This window comes from Oncorhynchus clarkii, chromosome 20 (assembly GCF_045791955.1).
Source record: "Oncorhynchus clarkii lewisi isolate Uvic-CL-2024 chromosome 20, UVic_Ocla_1.0, whole genome shotgun sequence".
Classification (NCBI taxonomy): Eukaryota; Metazoa; Chordata; class Actinopteri; order Salmoniformes; family Salmonidae; genus Oncorhynchus; species Oncorhynchus clarkii.
The window spans coordinates 65511263-65528997 of record NC_092166.1 but is presented as its reverse complement, the minus strand read 5'-3'; the positions used below and the strand labels follow the sequence as shown (position 1 = coordinate 65528997).

General features: G+C 43.8%; 1 protein-coding gene and 1 pseudogene across 1 annotated transcript; one reads left to right on the top strand and one right to left on the bottom strand.

The window, feature by feature from the left end:
• Positions 1–3966, bottom strand: part of LOC139376749 (eukaryotic translation initiation factor 2-alpha kinase 1-like) — a 29737-nt pseudogene extending 25771 nt beyond the window's left edge.
• A 4188-nt stretch (positions 3967–8154) lies between these two features.
• LOC139376748 (PMS1 homolog 2, mismatch repair system component) lies at positions 8155–16896 on the top strand. Its single transcript, XM_071119643.1, has 10 exons — positions 8155–8960; positions 9101–9240; positions 10566–10652; positions 10764–10866; positions 11006–11189; positions 12137–13674; positions 13931–14098; positions 14187–14287; positions 14463–14632; positions 16476–16896. The coding sequence occupies exons 1-10, from the start codon at positions 8947–8949 to the stop codon at positions 16617–16619; spliced, it is 2649 nt and encodes an 882-aa protein (XP_070975744.1). The 5' UTR covers positions 8155–8946; the 3' UTR covers positions 16620–16896.
• Positions 16897–17735: the final 839 nt, after the last annotated feature.

Below are 17735 nucleotides of genomic sequence, written 5' to 3'. Positions count from 1 at the left end.
AAGCATGGGAAACAGTGTTTAAACCCTTTCATTTCTGCCCACAAATGTTCTATGGGATTGAGGTCAGGGGTTTGTGATGGCCACTCCAATACCTTGACTTTGTTGTCCTTAAGCCATTTTTCCACAACTTTGGAAGTATGTTTGGGGTCATTGTCCATTTGGAAGACCAAGCTTTAACTTCCTGACTGATGTCTTGAGATGTTGCTTCAATATATCCACATAATTTTACTTCCTCATGATACCATCTATATTGTGAAGTGCACCAGTCCCTCCTGCAGCAAAGCACTCCTAGAACATGATGCTGCCACCCCCGTGCTTCACGGTTAGGATGGTGTTCTTCGGCTTGCAAGCATACCCCTTTTCCCTCCTAACATAACAATGGTCAGTATGGCCAAACAGTTCTATTTTTGTTTCATCAGACCAGAGGACAATCCTCCAAAAAGTATGATCTTTGTCCCCATGTGCAGATGCAAACCGTAGTCTGGCTTTATTATGGCGGTTTTGGAGCATGTGGTCTTTCAGATTATGTCGATATCGGACTCGTTTTACTGTGGATGTAGATACTTTTGTACCTATTTCCTCCAGCATCTTCACAAGGTCCTTTGCTGTTGTTCTGGGATTGATTTGCACTTTTTTTGCACTTTTCACACAAAAGCCCATTCATCTCTAGGAGATCTCCCCTTCCTGAGCGGTATGACAGCTGCGTGGCCCCATGGTGTTCATACTTGCGCACTATTGTTTGTACAGGTGAATGTAGTACCTTCAGGCGTTTGGAAATTGTTTCCAAGGATGAACCAGACTTGTTGAGGTCTACAATTTTTTTTCTGAGGTCTTGGCTGATTTATTTTGATTTCCCCATGATGTCAAGCAAAGAGGCACTGAGTTTGAAGGTAGGCCTTGAAATACATCCACAGGTACATCTCCAATTGACTCAAATGATGTCAATTAGCCTATCAGAAGCCATGACATAATTTTCTGGAATTTTCAAGCTGTTTAAAGGCACAGTAAACAACTTCTGACCCACTGGAATTGTGATACAGTGAATTATAAGTCAAATAATATGTCTGTAAACAATTGAGGGAAAAAATCCTCTGTCATGCACGAAGTAGATGTCCTAACCGACTTGCCAAAACTATAGTTTGTTAACAAGAAATTTGTGGAGTGTTTGAAAAACAAGTTTTAATGACTCCAACCTAAGTATATGTAAACTTCCGACTTCAACTGTATAAATATATATATATATATATATATATATTTTACCTTTATATAGGCAAGTTAGTTTTTTTATTGAACCAGGAAAAGCCAATTGAGACCCAGAGTCTCTTTTTCAAGTGAGACCTGACCGAGGCGGCAGCAACAATCAATACATTACAGAATTTAAAAATACAACAACATGATTCAGCCTATAAAAAACATTTACAATACTCCGTAACAGTCTCCCATCAATATTTTAAATGAATTCAGTGGCACTAACATATCTAGATGATGGCGCCGAAGAGGATGGATGACGTTTTACATGCCCGTAACCAATTGTGCTATTTTGTTCGTAACTTATTTTTTTACTAACTTGATTAGTTTCACACCTACGCCCACGAAGCGGCAAATATTTTGAAGACAAAAGTTGTCAAGAGCGCATTCTGACACACTGGAAGCAATTTACGAACTGTGTATAAAGTGACGCAAGTGTGCAAAAAAATAATCTAACGATGCCCTTAGCTGTTCTACAAGTGGTCTGAGGCAGGCGTAAGACTACAGGCATTTTCAAATGCATTGGTTTTGGGAAACAGCTCGGAGATGTAACGATGTTCTTACGAAGGTGTTAACGACGAATTCATGCCGCGTTCACAACAACTGGGAACTCTGAATAATACGACGTAAAATTATGACGTCAGGGATCTTCAGGTCGGAAAGTTGGTTCTCTAGAAAGAGGACCGAGTTGGATGACCTTTGAAATCAATTTTTCCCAGTCGGAGCTCATTTTGTCTCCTGGGTTCCCAGTTGTTTTGAACGCACTGAAGTCAGAAATTTCCCAGTTCCCAGTTGTTTTGAACGCGGCATTAGCTTTTGGGAAACCGGACCAGGTAGGGAAAGGGGTCCAGCTCCGATATCGTCTCTCAGAGCAGTCATCCCTCAGGGTCTCTATGCTACCGCCTACTGATATGTAATCTCTCAATGCAGTGCATCTCTCAGGAAAAGTGGGGGTTTCGAAAGGAACCATATCAGGAGAAGTGGGGTTTTCAAAAAGTGCCACTCAAGATGTCCTTTGTGTTATCGGACTTTAGTCATGGTCTGCAGAGATGACAGTAAGGAATTTCAGTTGTAGCCAAGAAAAATTTGTATTCACTCACTGAGAGCTTTGTCTTTGAACTTTACCTACCCGTTGCCATGTATGTAACTTTACGTTTTTCATAAATGCTAGCTAACGTTAGCTACCTTATTATAAAAAGCCTTAATTTTACAGTGTATTTTATTAAATATTTGAAATAATAATAGAAATATCAAGTCATGGCGGTTCTAGTATTTATGGAATTCCAGCACTTCTAGTGTTAAGACTCCTTTCGAAATCCCCACTTCTCCTTATATGGTTCCTTTCGAAACGCCCACTCTTTCGATATCCCACTTTTTCTGAAAGATGCAATGCATTGAAAGATGACATTTCAGTAGATGGCAGCATAGAGACCCTGAGGGATGACTGCTCTGAGAGATGACGTCGCAACTGGACCCTATTGCAGGTACATTCAGTGGGTAGGCTGGCTGACAGCAGGATGACTCCGCCCACAGTACCATTACATACATACATACATTCTCAATTCTGGCTAGCTAGTTAGATTGAGGCTAGTTAGCACAGCCATATTCGTAGAATTAATTTCAGGTGTCTCATCTTCACTGTTGGTCAAATTAAACACACTCCCCTCATGTCTGGTCGTTGTGGTTAGATTTCGGCGAATCAAGGGGTTGATCATGCTGCTGCTACTCGAACTGTCTGTTTCAGTATGATATGTTGGATAAAGGAATAAAGACAGACACCAATGTCAGGTTCAATAGCCTTGTTTGTGCATTGTACAAATCCCTACACATGGAGTCCGGGGAACAGTCCGGCTAGTCGAATACCTATCAACTAGACTCCGTAACATCATCCTTTTCAATAGAAAATGCAAACATAAAGGCATAACATTAAGTTCTTAACAGTCAGGTCATAACAATAGAAAAAGCATGACATTTTATTTTTACTTCAGTTGTCATCTTCCTTTTTAAATGTAATTATTTAAGAAAATATATATATTTTAATTAACAGAGGGCAAGTTAACAGTCCCTTGCTTACAGAGTAAGCCTGTCCGGTGACTTGCACAGCCGACCCACCCGTGAGTAAGTATTAGCTCTGACAGGGGTAGGATTAGGGGCATGAGCTGGAGAGCTTGGTGGGGTAGAAGCCTCACCTGCAGTTGGCCCATGTCTCAATTCTGCGCCCCTTACCCTTAGGCCTGGACTGTGATCCAGCTCATCTAGGTGAGTGTATGGCGTGTTCTGGTTTGTCTGCTCTGCTACGCGCAGATCCACCCGATTGCGACGATAGAGGGAGCCACCAACATCCACCAGGTAAGAACGTGGTGCAACTCTCTGTAGGCACGTGCCCAGCCTCCAAAGTCCTGTGTGGTCTCCCGGCAGCGGTTTCATCCTTATCGTTTCACCCACCTCCAGCTCTGGTAGGTCTCGAGCAGTAAGGTCGTAGAAGCACTTAGCGAGCTGCTTTCTGCTTTCTGGGAGCAGTTCAATTTCCCAAAAGTCAGAGTAGTGATCAACGATGAGAAGATAGTCCTTTTGTCTGTGGCTGAATAAGTCCATGCTGACGATTTGCCAGGCCCTTGTGGGCAGTTCGTGTGACATCATGGTTTCCTTTTGCTGTTCATGAGCATGCTTGTTGCATGTTGTACAGCTGCTGACAAAGTCTTTAATTTCTGCTTGCATGTTTGGCCAGTATAATGTTTCACGAGCCTGGCAGTAGCATGCGTCACCTCCAACATGACTGGAGTGTGCATATGCGGGTAAGCATCTCTGGACATAGTGATTTGGGAATAATGACCTTCTGACCTCTGAACAAGACGCCATTTTGCACGCTGATCTCATCTCGAAAGGTCCAGTATTCTCTCACTGTGAAAGGTGTCTCCTCTTTCAGGTATGGCCAACCTGCGAGAGCCATGGACTTCAGTGACTGTAGGTGTTCATCCTTGTCAGTGTGTTGCCTTATCTGGGCTAGGCGGTGATCTGTGACGTTTAAGTAGTCTGCCTGATTGATCTGTTGAGCATCTTGTTGTTCCTGCTGTAGCGAACAGATGGCCTGCCGCTGATAGACAGTGCCTCTGCCTGTACATTGTGTTGTTGCCCTGCTCAGTGTGTCGCTGATGTACATCTCTGGTGCTGGCTTGTAAATGACCTTCAGGCTGTAGTTTTGCAGAGTCAGGAGCATGCTTTGAAGCCTCTTGGGCGCGTTGAGGAGAGGTTTACTGAATATGGCAATGAGTGGTTTGTGGTCAGTTTCAGTGGTGACCAGCTCTCGCCCATATAAGTAGTGATGGAATCGCTGGCAGGAGAAGACGATGCTGAGGCACTCTTTCTCAATTTGTGCATAGTTTTGTTCGGTGGGGGTGAGCGCTCTCGAGGCAAACGCAACGGGCTGGCCTTCATGCATAAGGCAGCATCCAAGTCCCCTTTGGCTGGAGTCGCTCTGGATTGTGACAGGCTTCATGACGTCGTAGTAGCGCAACACTGGCATGGATGAAGCCAGAGATTTCATCTCCTGCACTGCGGCCTCATGCTTGGGTAGCCAGTGCCATGGTGTGTCTTTGTCCAGCAACCGGCGCAGAGGCTCACAGACTGCTGATAGGTGTGGCATGAACTTTGCAAGATAGTTTGCAAAGCCGATGAGACGCTGTACTCCTTTTGCATCAGACGGGTTTGGCATGTCGAGGATCGCTCTGACCTTGTCTGGGTCCGGCTTCAGGCCTTTTGCCGAGAGAATGTGGCCATGGAAATGGACGTCTTTCACCTTGAACTGCAGCTTCTTCAGGCCAAGGCGAAGCTTAACTGATCGGCAGCGCTCCATCAGTGCCAGGAGCTTCACATCGTGGTCGCGTTCTGCTTCTTCGTCTGTGTCACCACAGCCTACGATCAGGACATCATCGGCGATGGGTTCAATGCCCTTGAGCCCAGCCAGTAACTCGTGCTGCTTGCGTTGGTATATCTCAGGCGCCACTGAGACACCAAACGGGAGCTTGAGCCAGCGTTTCCGACCCCAGGGGGTCCAGAAGATAGTCATGAAGCTGCTTTCTTCGTCCAGCTTGCATTGAAGGAATGCATCTCGGGCATCCACCAAGGTGAAAATCCTGGCCTTGGGAAGCTTATAGAGGACATCCTCTAGTGTCGGCATGATGTAGTGGGATCGTTTCAGTGCTTGGTTCAGATGCTTTGGGTCGATGCAGACCCTCAGCTTCTCTGTTTTTTTCACTATGACCATATTGCTGATCCAGTCAGTTGGTTCAGTCACAGATGTCATGTGGCCATCGGCCTCATACTTGTCCAGCTGGGCCTTCACAGCCCCTTTCATTGCAATGGGCACATTGCAAGGAGCACACTGGACTGGAGTGATGCTCTCATCCACCACAAAGTGTACCTCCCCAGGCACAGATTCAACGGGCATGTTGAATACATCGTCATATATGCTGAGTAGTTGTTCTTTTGGACAGGGGTCCATGCTGGACATGATCCACAATGTGCAGGTAATTTGGTACAGTGAACTGCATCAGTCCCAGGCGTTCGCATGTAGAGCCTGAGAGGAGAGGATGTTGACTGGTTTTTACAATCTCAAACTCCAGCTTGTGTTTGCGTCCCCAAATAACACATTCAGTCTCAAAGGTGCCCATAGAGCTCATTAGCTCTCCTGAGTACAGCTTTAGTCTAGTATCGCTGGGCAATAGATGTGTGTCAGGTGCCAGATTGATTTAGTCTTTGTAGCTCATTACGTTGCATGTAGCACCAGAATCGAGTTGAAATTGTTGTTTCTTGTTGTGTAATCGTAGTGTCACAAACCATTTCTTCCCTCTTGAGTGTACAGCCCCAATGGATTCATGCATGTAAATGTCACTTTCACTGTTCAGCTCTGAACATTGAGTGACATCATCAACACAGTGAATCGTGCCCTCACTCACCCTTCTTTTGCGACACACTTTTGCAAAATGATTATTAGTTCCACAAGCTCTGCATGGTTTTCTGTAGGCCGGGTAGTGCTCTTTGCCACGTGTGTGTATTCCCACAATATTTACATGCTACAGGGCTCTCTCTGTGTTCACCGTTCGTGGTGAATTGCTCTGCCTCGATTGGTTTAGTCTGAATGTCTGCCTACCAACAGCGTGAACAGTATCTACGTCGGAGCGTTGGGGTTTAGATTTCCATTGCTCTCATTCTCATGTCAGTGACTTCAGCAGTGCGGCACATTTCGATGGCAGTTACTAATGTTAAGCCTCTCTCTCTCAGTAGACGCCGGCGTGTATCCTCATTTGCAATTCCCTGTACTATTTTGTCACGAATCAATTCATCTTTCAATCCCCCGTATTCACAAGTGGCGGATTTCTCTCTCAAACGGGTTACAAAGTTGTGTTCCGACTCACCCTCTTCCTGTTTGCAGCTTTCGAAAACGAACCGCTCGTAAATGACGTTTCTGGCGGGTTTGAAGTAATTCTCCAATGCATCCAATATAGCCTTCGCATCACACTGTTATCGTGCTGTGAGGGTGAGATTGTGCCGGTAGATATGCCTGCATTCGCTGCCCATTAAACTTCTCAGAGTTGCAGCTTGTACCTCGTTGGGTTTCTCATGTAGACCGATCGCCAGCGCATAGTCCTCGAATTCATCCCTGAAGTTGTCCCAATTAGTATTCCAGTCCCCTGTGAGAACCATGGGATTTGGTGGCGGAATGTTCGCTGCCATAGCAATGGAATATGAGATTTCTTTGCCTTCAGTCATCGAAGTAGGTAGTGATGCTAGCTAGCCAGCTAACAACGAGGTGATCAGTGTTGTGAGTAGGAAACGGCGTGTGTTCGCATATGGAACGTAACTGCGCCTATACTGTACTTAAAATTTAAAAAACGTGTGTTTTCCGAGCCACTTCTGACACCATGTTTCAGTATGATATGTTGGATAAAGGAATAAAGACATACACCAATGTCAGGTTCAATAGCCTTGTTTGTGCATTGTACAAATCCCTACACATGGAGTCCGGGGAACAGTCCGGCTAGTCGAATACCTATCAACTAGACTCCGTAACACTTTCCTCTCTGAGCCCGTTCAGAGAGCTAAACATATTGACGTCGGCCATTTAACTGTGGCATAAATCCATGTCCAACTGTAAGAATACTTAGGCTTTAATATTTTCCATTTCGCATGAACGGTAACTACTTTAGGTAGACGTTATTATCAAATAATATTTACAAAAGCTCGCTAGAAGAGTCCTATACCGTCAAGTGTCATCCATTTCGAACAACACACACAGGAAAGAAAACAGTATGAGCTGAACATTACGTTCAGTTTAATCAATTCACGTCCACTGTGAGGAGAAATTATGGATCAAGTCTGACTTCATTTGTATCATTATATATTGATGAGATTGTATCATTTTTAAACCTTAACCCTATCCATTCATGTAATCCATTACCGCGGTCTTGTTCGTTTTATTATTTTGCGCTACAAGTCAGATTCCCTGCAGCATCTCATTTCGTCCCTGATCCTGGCAAGGATGATGATGAAATGTTACAAATCTTTATTGGTGACATACATGTATTTAAAATACTATTAATTAGAAAAAATACACATTTTAGAGATGGCCTCAAAAGAAAACTACAAGTACTGACTTGTTCAATAGTTCACCCCAGAGTCATATATGTAGTCTAAATTCTATGGCTTTGGTTTACCCTATGCAAAACATAATTTAATGGTTCTATTGACTGGCAGACAGACAGCAAGGAATTGGCCCGCTGGATGGTCTTGGCAAGACGGGTTACTGCTTTTGTCAAACAACTTTTGACGTTGATTTGACATTTAAATCCTCTCTAGCCATGACCCTGCTTGGACCCTGCGAAACCGAGATAACTGTTCATGCGCATTGCGCACCAACAACTAACAGTAAGAGAACGTCATAACACAGGCACACAAACTGTCTAAGAGTATTGAATATAATGTAGGCACTAGCGCAGGGGTGGGCAAACTTTTTGGCTCGAGCACCACAGCGGGATTTTGAAATTCAACGGAGGGCCGCATTTTTGGCGGGACTAATTGTTTGTTAAAATCTATTTGCGGGGCCTCCCGAGTGGCGCAGCGGTCTAGAGAGGGTGGTGTAGTGGGGGGGAGTGGTGTCTATTTCACTCCTCTTACAGGACTAATGGAGAGAATTGAATGTAGGCCGTGACTGGCCCCACACTCCAGTACAGTAGGTGGCAATGTATGCACATTAAAGTTGGATGCGATCCGCTTAACCAACCCCGACGAAGAAGAAGAAGAGGAGGAGGAGGAGGAGGAAGAGCAAGAGCTCTGCTCGTGTTCTCTGCGCAGAATCTATGGTGATTAATCCAAAACAAGCGCGCGGATAGATGGATGTCAACATGAGGAGGAAGAGGTCTACCTTTGTTTTCATTGCAGCCACTTCCTTCTAAATCACGGTTTACTGATTTTTGTTGTTGCGATAACTGAATTCTGTGAACTGAACGTTTAGTTGTCTTACTTGCTGACAACATGTATGACAGCTAGCTAGCTGGTTTGTCAGACGCTAGCCATCTAGTTGTAGCCGGAATTTGATTTGATGAAATGGTGCTACCAGAGAAAACAGAATCAACAAACAGAATATAGACCGTATACAGACAGACAGTGCACCAGCTAGGGTGTTTTCTTCAAACAGTCGAGATGACGGATGCAAGGTGAGAAGAGTACCCATCTACATGTTTCCTTGTTCATTGATGTTACACTCAACTGCAAGGAACCATAATTGTGTAGAATGAAAACACCTGCATACATGTACCAAAGCCATTTGTGTCATGATGATTATATTTCATAACAGCTCTGAACCAGCTGGAATCATCAAGGCCATTGACAGGCACTCTGTGCATCAGATCTGCTCTGGACAAGTTGTGTTGACCCTGGCTACAGCTGTCAAGGAACTGGTTGAAAACAGTATTGATGCAGGGGCCACCAATGTTGGTAAGTGCTTTGCAAATTAGAGGTCGACCGATTATTATTGGATGACCAAAAAAGCCGATACCGATGAATCGGACGATTTTTATTTATTTATTTGTAATAATGACAATCACAACAATACTGAATGAACACTTACTTTAACTTAATATAATACATCAATAAAATCAATTTAGCCTCAAGTAAACAATGAAACATGTTCAATTTGGTTTAAATAATGCAAAAACAAAGTGTTGGAGAAGAAAGTGAAAGTGTAATATGTGCTATGTAAGAAAGCTGAAGTTCCTTGCTCAGAACATGAGAACATATGAAAGCTGGTGGTTCCTTTTAACATGAGTCTTCAATATTCCCAGGTAAGACGTTTTAGGTTGTAGTTATTATAGGACTATTTCCCTCTACCATTTGTATTTCATTAACCTTTGACTATTGGATGTTCTTATAGGCACTTTAGTATTGCCAGTGTAACAGTATAGCTTCCGTCCCTCTCCTCGCTCCTCCCTGGGCTCGAACCAGCAACACAACGACAATTAGCGCACGCTAACTAGCTAGCCATTTCACTTCGGTAACACCAGCCTCATCTCGGGAGTTGATAGGCTTGAAGTCATAAACAGCGCAATGCTTGACGCACAACGAAGAGCTGCTGGCAAAACGCACAAAAGTGCTGTTTGAATGAATGTTTACGCGCCTGCTTCTGCCTACCACCGCTCAGTCAGATACTTAGATATTTGTATGCTTGTATGCTCAGTCAGATTATAGGCAATGCAGGACACGCTAGATAATATCTAGTAATATCATCAACCATGTGTAGTTAACTAGTGATTATGATTGATTGTTTTTTATGAGATAAGTTTAATGCTAGCTAGCAACTTACCTTGGCTTACTGCATTCGCGTAACAGGCAGTCTCCTTGTGGAGTGCAACGAGAGAGGCAGGTTGTTATTGCGTTGGACGAGTTAACTGTAAGGTTGCACGATTGGATCCCCCGAGCTGACAAGGTGAAAATCTGTCGTTCTGCCCCTTAAGAAGGCAGTTAAGTTAACCCACCGTTCCTAGGCCGTCATTGAAAATAAGAAAGTGTTCTTAACTGACTTGCCTAGTTAAATAAAGGTGTAAAAATACATTTAAAAATTGGCAAATCGACTCCCAAAATTACCGATTTCCGATTGTTATGAAAACTTAAAATCGGCCCTAATTTCCGATTAATCGGTCGACCTCTATTGCAAATACTGTACTGTAAATCGACTGTGGATGTAGTATGGTTTCTGTTTTGGAAATGCGTTGTTGTTGTTGCACAAATCCAAAATATGGAGAGTTGTTTCCACATATCTGTAGACATTAAATTGAAGGACAGCGGAACAGAGCTTGTGGAAGTGTCTGACAACGGCAAAGGAGTGGAAGAGGCTAATTTTGAAGGACTAAGTGAGTAACACCATTTATCTGCCAATTGAATGTTTGTATATTGCATACTGTAGTATACTGTTTTTATAGGACACTGTACTCAGGCCCTTGATTTTATCCTCCTGACCACAGCCTTGAAGCACCACACATCGAAGCTGAAGGATTTCTCTGACCTTATCCACGTGGAAACATTTGGCTTCCGAGGGGAAGCCCTCAGCTCTCTTTGTGCCCTCAGGTAAAGCTGTGTTCTATCTCTCTATATATCCTGGATGGATGGAGAGTATAACGTAGTTGTACTTACTCTAAGAGTCAGATGCAAGTTCCCTACTCTCCTCTGCAGTATTATCAGCTGACCTCCTCTCTTCTCTCCCCAGTGACCTCAGTGTTGTGACCTGTCATGAGGCTGCACAGGTGGGCACCAAGCTGGTGTTTGACCACAACGGTCACCTGACCCAACAGTTGCCCCACCCAAGGCAGCAGGGCACCACGGTCAGCCTGTCGCAGCTCTTCTACACCCTGCCCGTCCGACACAAGGAGTTCCAACGCAACATCAAAAAGGTCAGTTATTATCCAATTTATTTATAAAGCCCTTCTTACATCAGCTGATATCTCAAAGTGCTGTACAGAAACCCAGCCTAAAACCCCAAACAGCAAGCAATGCAGCTGTAGAAGCATGGTGGCTAGGAAAAACTCCCTAGAAAAGCCAGAACCTAGAAAGAAACCTAGAGAGGAACCAGGCTATGAGGGGTGGCCAGTCCTCTTCTGGCTGTGCCGGGTGGAGATTATAACAGAACATGGCCAAGATGTTCAAATGTTCATAGATGACCAGCAGGGTCAAATAATAATAATCACAGTAGTTGTCGAGGGTGCAATAGGTCAGCACCTCAGGAGTAAATGTCAGTTGGCTTTTCGTAGCTGATCATTCAGAGTATCTCTACCGCTCCTGCTGTCTCTAGAGAGTTGAAAACAGGTCTGGGACAGGTAGCACATCCGGTGAACAGGTTAGGGTTCCATAGCCACAGGCACAACAGTTGAAACTGGAGCAGCAGCACGGCCAGGTGGACTGGGGACAGCAAGGAGTCATCATGCCAGGTAGTCCTGAGGCATGGTCCTAGGGCTCAGGTCCTCCGAGAGAGAGAAAGCGAGAGAGAGAATAAGAGAGAGCATACTTAAATTCACACAGGACACACCGGATAAGACAGGAGAAAAACTCCAGATATAACAGACTGACCCTAGCCCCCTGACACATAAACTACTGCAGCATAAATACTGGAGGTTATTAGTCACTAGTCAGTCATTCGTTTGGATCTACACTGAGTGGTGTGTCATGCTGTGGTTGGACAGTACATTACTCAACCACAACACAATTGACTAAAATAACAGCACTCCTTTAAAAGGAATGTCAACACACTACTTTGACTGGTTTTATTTTACTGTTTGTATTTTCTTCAGAACTGGTTTAGGGAATGTATAAAGTATTATGCTCCCACTTTGTATGTGTGCAGGAATACACCAAGATGATTCACATCCTCCAGTCCTACTGCATCGTCTCAACAGGGGTTCGTATCACCTGCACCAACCAGACGGGACAGGGCAAACGCACCCCGGTCCTCTGCACCAGCGGCAGGCAGAGCATGAGAGACAACATTGGAGCCATATTTGGCCCCAAACAGTTGCAGAGTCTGCTTCTATTCCAGCAGCTCTCGCCAACAGACAACATCAAGGAGGATTATGGACTGAGTAATGCAGACCTACCCAAAGACCTCTTCACAATCTCCGGTTTTGTGTCGCGAGGGGATCATGGTGTCGGGAGAAGTGCCACAGACAGACAGTTCTTTTACATCAACAACCGCCCGTGTGATCCTTCTAAGGTCTCCAAGGTTGTGAATGAAGTGTATCACACCTTTAACAGACATCAGTATCCGTTTGTTGCATTGAACATCACTGTTGCCTCAGAGTGTGTGGATGTCAACGTCACGCCAGACAAGCGTCAGATCTTCCTCCAGGAGGAGAAACTCCTGCTAGCCATCATGAAGAGCTCTCTCATCGCCATGTACGAGACTGGAGTCAACAAGATCAGCCTCAACCACATGTCCTTCTCCACCACCAGTAAACACACTTTACAAGATTCCTACAGACCAGCAGAGCCTCCATCGGATATGGAAGGATGCCAGGTTCCATCATCTGAGACGGCTCCTGAAGCTGGAGATGATTCAGAATCTGTTATACCAAGCCCCCAGTCTTCTCTCAACTTGGCTGGATTGAAGGCTGCTTTCTCCATGCACAACAGCCCAGGCAGTGGGTCCAAGTCGAGCACTGCTAAAGCTGCTAACACTGGTCCAACCCAGAAGAAACTGCAGTCTTTCTTCGGAGGCTCTGACAAGAGTCAGAACACACACGGGCCAAGTTTACAATCTCCTTTGAAAATCAGTCGAGGTGCAGTGAAATGTTCCCCTGTGGGGAGGTCTGTGCTGGAGGGGTTCAGGTATGGAAGGACGACGGAGAGCGACGTAGACTCTGGCAGAGAGAGCGTCCTGTCGGAGCACAGCTCCCCCACAACCACCCCAGAGAGTCTCTGTGCTACTATAGGGTCAGAGTTCAACTCACCAGACAACATAGTAGATGACGAACCCATTATAAAAAGCGAGGCACTCAATGAACCTTTCAACGAGGAACGCACAGTTGCTAAGCACTTCGTCCGGCCGATTGAACCACGTATTTCAGAGATGTCTGAGGAAATGAGCTTCAGTCCCAACGCCAAGAAGGCCAAACTAGAGGATGGTCAGTTCTCCTTAGAGTATAAGACCAGACATTCAGCCGGTTCTGAAGGATCCTCTGGGTCTAATGTGGACGCACCAGTCTGTGTACAGAAGAGGACAGTGCCACTGCAGTTCTCTGTACAGGAGCTGTTTGGGAGGGTGAGAAGGCTTCAGGGACAGCGTAGAGAGAAGGCTGAAGACAGGCTGCGCTACAGACGCTTCAGAGCCAAAATCAGCCCTGGAGAGAATCAGAGTGCTGAGGATGAGCTGAAGAAAGAGATATGGTGGGAATTTAACTGATATTTTTGGTTATTGTTGGTTAATTGTAAGGACAATATTTTTTTCCTGACCACTATATTTGACCTTTTATCTCCATAAAAGAAAGTGTCACAATTTAATCTTATTTTTTTCTATTGCATTTCTGAACCAATTTTTAGGTGCACGTTGCCTTCGTCAGGGTCGACATAACATATCAATATGATTATTATCGAGTTATTATACTTAAATCTGTTGAAATGTTCCCATCTGTAATCCCCATAGCAAAGACAGTTTTAAGGACATGGAGATAATCGGCCAGTTTAACCTGGGCTTCATCATAACTAAGCTCAACTCTGACATCTTCATGATAGACCAGCATGCCACCGACGAGAAGTACAACTTTGAGATGCTTCAACAACACACTGCACTGCAAGGACAGAGACTCATTGTGTAAGGAATCACTGACATTCACCACCACTTTATATAGCTAACTTAACTCCTTTTGTGTTAAACGTATTTGTTTTTATGGTGTTCTCAGTCCACAGAATCTCCACCTCACAGCAGTCAGCGAGAACGTTCTCGTGGAGAACCTTGAGATCTTCAGAAAGAATGGCTTTGATTTCCTCATAGATGAGGAGGGTAAGACAAATTTAAAACAACACGCTCACTCACTCCTATATTTAGTGGGGTAAAATATACCTAGCCATAAGAAATTACAATAACACTCTCCAAAAGGTATATTTCAAACTAGCATGCATGGGTATGGCGCCTGTCTGTTTTCTGATTCTAAATTCCATTGTGCTCTGTGTTCCAGCCCAGGTGATGGAGCGGGTGAAGCTGGTATCCCTGCCAACCAGTAAGAACTGGACATTTGGTCCGGGGGACATCGAGGAGCTCATCTTTATGTTGAGTGACAGCCCAGGGGTCATGTGTCGGCCGTCTCGTGTCAGGCAGATGTTCGCCTCCAGGGCCTGCAGGAAGTCGGTAAGTGTCTGTTACAGTTGAAGTCGGATGTTTACATACACCTTAGCCAAATAAATTTAACACTGTTTTTCACAATTCATGACATTTAATCCTAGTAAAGATTCTCTGTCTTAAGTCAGTTAGGATCACCACTTTATTTTAAGAATGTGAAATGTCAGAATAATAGTAGAGAGAATAATTAATTTCAGCTTTTATTTCTTTCATCACATTGCCAGTGGGTCAGAAGTTTACATGCACTCAATTAGTATTTGGTAGCATTGCCTTTAAATTGTTTAACTTGGGTCCAATGTTTCGGGTAGCCTTCCACAAGCTTCCCACAATGAGCTGGGTGAATTTTGTCCCATTCCTCCTGACAGAGCTGGTGTAACTGAGTCAGGTTTGTAGGCCTCCTTGCTCGCACATGCTTTTTCAGTTCTGCCCACAAATGTTCTATAGGATTGAAGTCAGGGCTTTGTGATGGCCACTCCAATACCTTGACTTTGTTGTCCTTAAGCCATTTTGCCACACCTTTGGAAGTATGCTTGGGGTCATTGTCCATTTGGAAGACCCATTTGCGACCAAGATTTAACTTCCTGACTGATGTCTTGAGATGTTGCTTCAATATATCCACCAAATTGTCCTCCCTCCCATCTATTTTGTGACGTGCACCAGTCCCTCCTGCAGCAAAGCACCCCCACAACATGATGCTGCCACCCCTGTGCTTCCCGGTTGGGATGGTGCTCTTCAGCTTTTAAGCGTCCCCTTTTTCCTCCAAACATAACAATGGTCATTATGGCCAAACAGTCCTATTTTTGTTTCATCAGACCAGAGGACATTTCTCCAAAAAGTGCAATCTTTGTCTCCATGTGCAGTTGAAAACCGTAGTCAGGTTTTTTAATGGCGGTTTGGAGCAGTGGCTTCTTCCTTGCTGAGCGGCCTTTCAGGTTATGTGGATAAAGATAATTTTGTACCTGTTTCCTCCAGCATCTTCACAAGGTCCTTTGCTGTTGTTCTGGGATTGATATGCGCTTTTTGCACCAAAAAACATTCATCTGTAGGAGACAGAACGCGTCTAATTCCTGAGCGGTATGATGGCTGCATGGTCCCATGGTGTTTATACTTGCGTACTATTGTTTGTACAGATGAACGTGGTACCTTCAGGCATTTGGAAATTGCTCCCAAGGAGGAACCAGACTTGTGGAGGTCTACAATTGTTTTTCTGAGGTCTTGGCTGATTTCTTTTTTGATTTTCCCATGATGTCAAGCAAAGAGGCAGTGAGTTTGAAGGTAGGCCTTGAAATACATCTACAGGTATACCTCCAATTGACTCAAATTATGTCAATTAGCCTATCAGTAGCTTCTAAAGCCATGACATCATTTTATGGGATTTTCCAAGCTGTTTAAAGGCACAGTCAACTTAGTGTAAACTTCTGACACACTGGAATTGTGATACAGTGAATTATAGTGAAATAATCTGTCTGTAAACAATTGTTGGAAAAAATGAGTTGTCATGCACAAAGTAGATGTCCTACCCGACTTGCCAAAACTATAGTTTGTTAACAAGAAATTGGTGGAGTGGTTGAAAAACAAGTTTTAATGACTCCAACCGAAGTGTATTTAAACTTCCGACTTCAACTGTATATGTTTTTGTGATGTATTAATGTGATTTAATGAGCTCTATGATTTAACCACTAAATAAGAATTATTAGTACAAATACACCAGTTATAATGTATGTTATGCAGTGATTGAAAGTGTAAATGTTTGTTTGGTATTTTAAACATACTTTTGCGCTAGTTTTCCAATGACACAATTTTAATTTGTGCTCTGGTCCAATGATGCTATGTACTCTGTCTCCCACGTAAGGTGATGATCGGTACTGCTCTGAGCACCAGTGAGATGAAGAAGCTTGTGGTTCATATGGGGGAGATAGAGCAGCCTTGGAACTGTCCACATGGCAGACCCACTATGAGACACCTTGCAAACTTGAACATCATCTCAGAAGACTGAAGTTCACATTGGTTTCTCAAACAGATACACTGAATACCTCTCTAAACAGTGTTGGCATGCTCTTATCTGAATAGACACCAGGTTGCTTTTCACCCCCAAAACATTGACTAACTCATTATGTAAAACCAAGCACTGTTAGGTTTTTCATTTTTTTTTTCAATCTTAACATTTCATCAATTTGACGCTGCATGTTCATGTTCAGCCTCCATATTTGTTTTATATTTCTACACATTTTATTATTTTAAGTACGCATTCAATAAAATAATCCAAACACAAATGCTCTTGACATAATTTCAGTACATAAACCCAACTTGAATAGAACAATATTTTTTGTGTTTCTACTGTAAATACCTTCTTGACATACTGAGGATTCCATACTGAGCTCCTTAGCATAGTATGTTTACTGAACTGCATCGGCTGGATGACAAAGTGAAATGGCAAAAGGGGTTTAAACAGAAAAAAAACTGAGATAACGACTCACAAACGGTCATTAAGTCAACTTTTGGCATTTGGCTCCCAAGCTGGTGTTGTCTTGGAACCACACGTTGTCGATCAGGGGTGTCAAACTCATTCCATGGAGGGCCTATGCCGTGTTCAAATGCTAATCGACTTGCTGATTTGTTGAATGTGGCACATGTATATCTACAACCAGTTAGCAAGTTGGAAATTTCAGAGTTTCCTAGTTCCGACTAACATATGAACGTGGCATTAGTGTCTGCAAGTTTTTGTTTCCAATTAAGCTCTAGACAACCAGGTGTGGAGAGTTTTTTAGTACAAGGGAGGGGAGGAAACTTGCAATCACTCTGCTCTCCGTGGAATGAGTTTGACACCTGTGTTGTAGATGAAGAGTGGGATAGGACACATTTAAAGACAACCACCATTCACTGACAAACAATTTGAGAGAAGTGATGGTCCCTGGTCTTCCTAATATTATTGTCCAAAGGTAAACCATTGCTCATCATTCGCCTCTCTCTGAACATGAAACAATGCCTCCAGTGTTTGTTTTTTCCATAATAAATTAAGCATACATTGCTCAGCCTGCTAACTACATGATCAATGAAAACAATCTGCTCACTCAGGTATGATGATGATAAGTATCAAAAGCAGTTCCATGGT

Coding starts and splice junctions, on each gene's coding strand:
- LOC139376748 (XM_071119643.1), top strand. Junction 11,190..12,136: donor TCCAACGCAACATCAAAAAG/GTCAGTTATTAT, acceptor GTATGTGTGCAG/GAATACACCAAGATGATTCA. Junction 14,099..14,186: donor CAAGGACAGAGACTCATTGT/GTAAGGAATCAC, acceptor TGGTGTTCTCAG/TCCACAGAATCTCCACCTCA.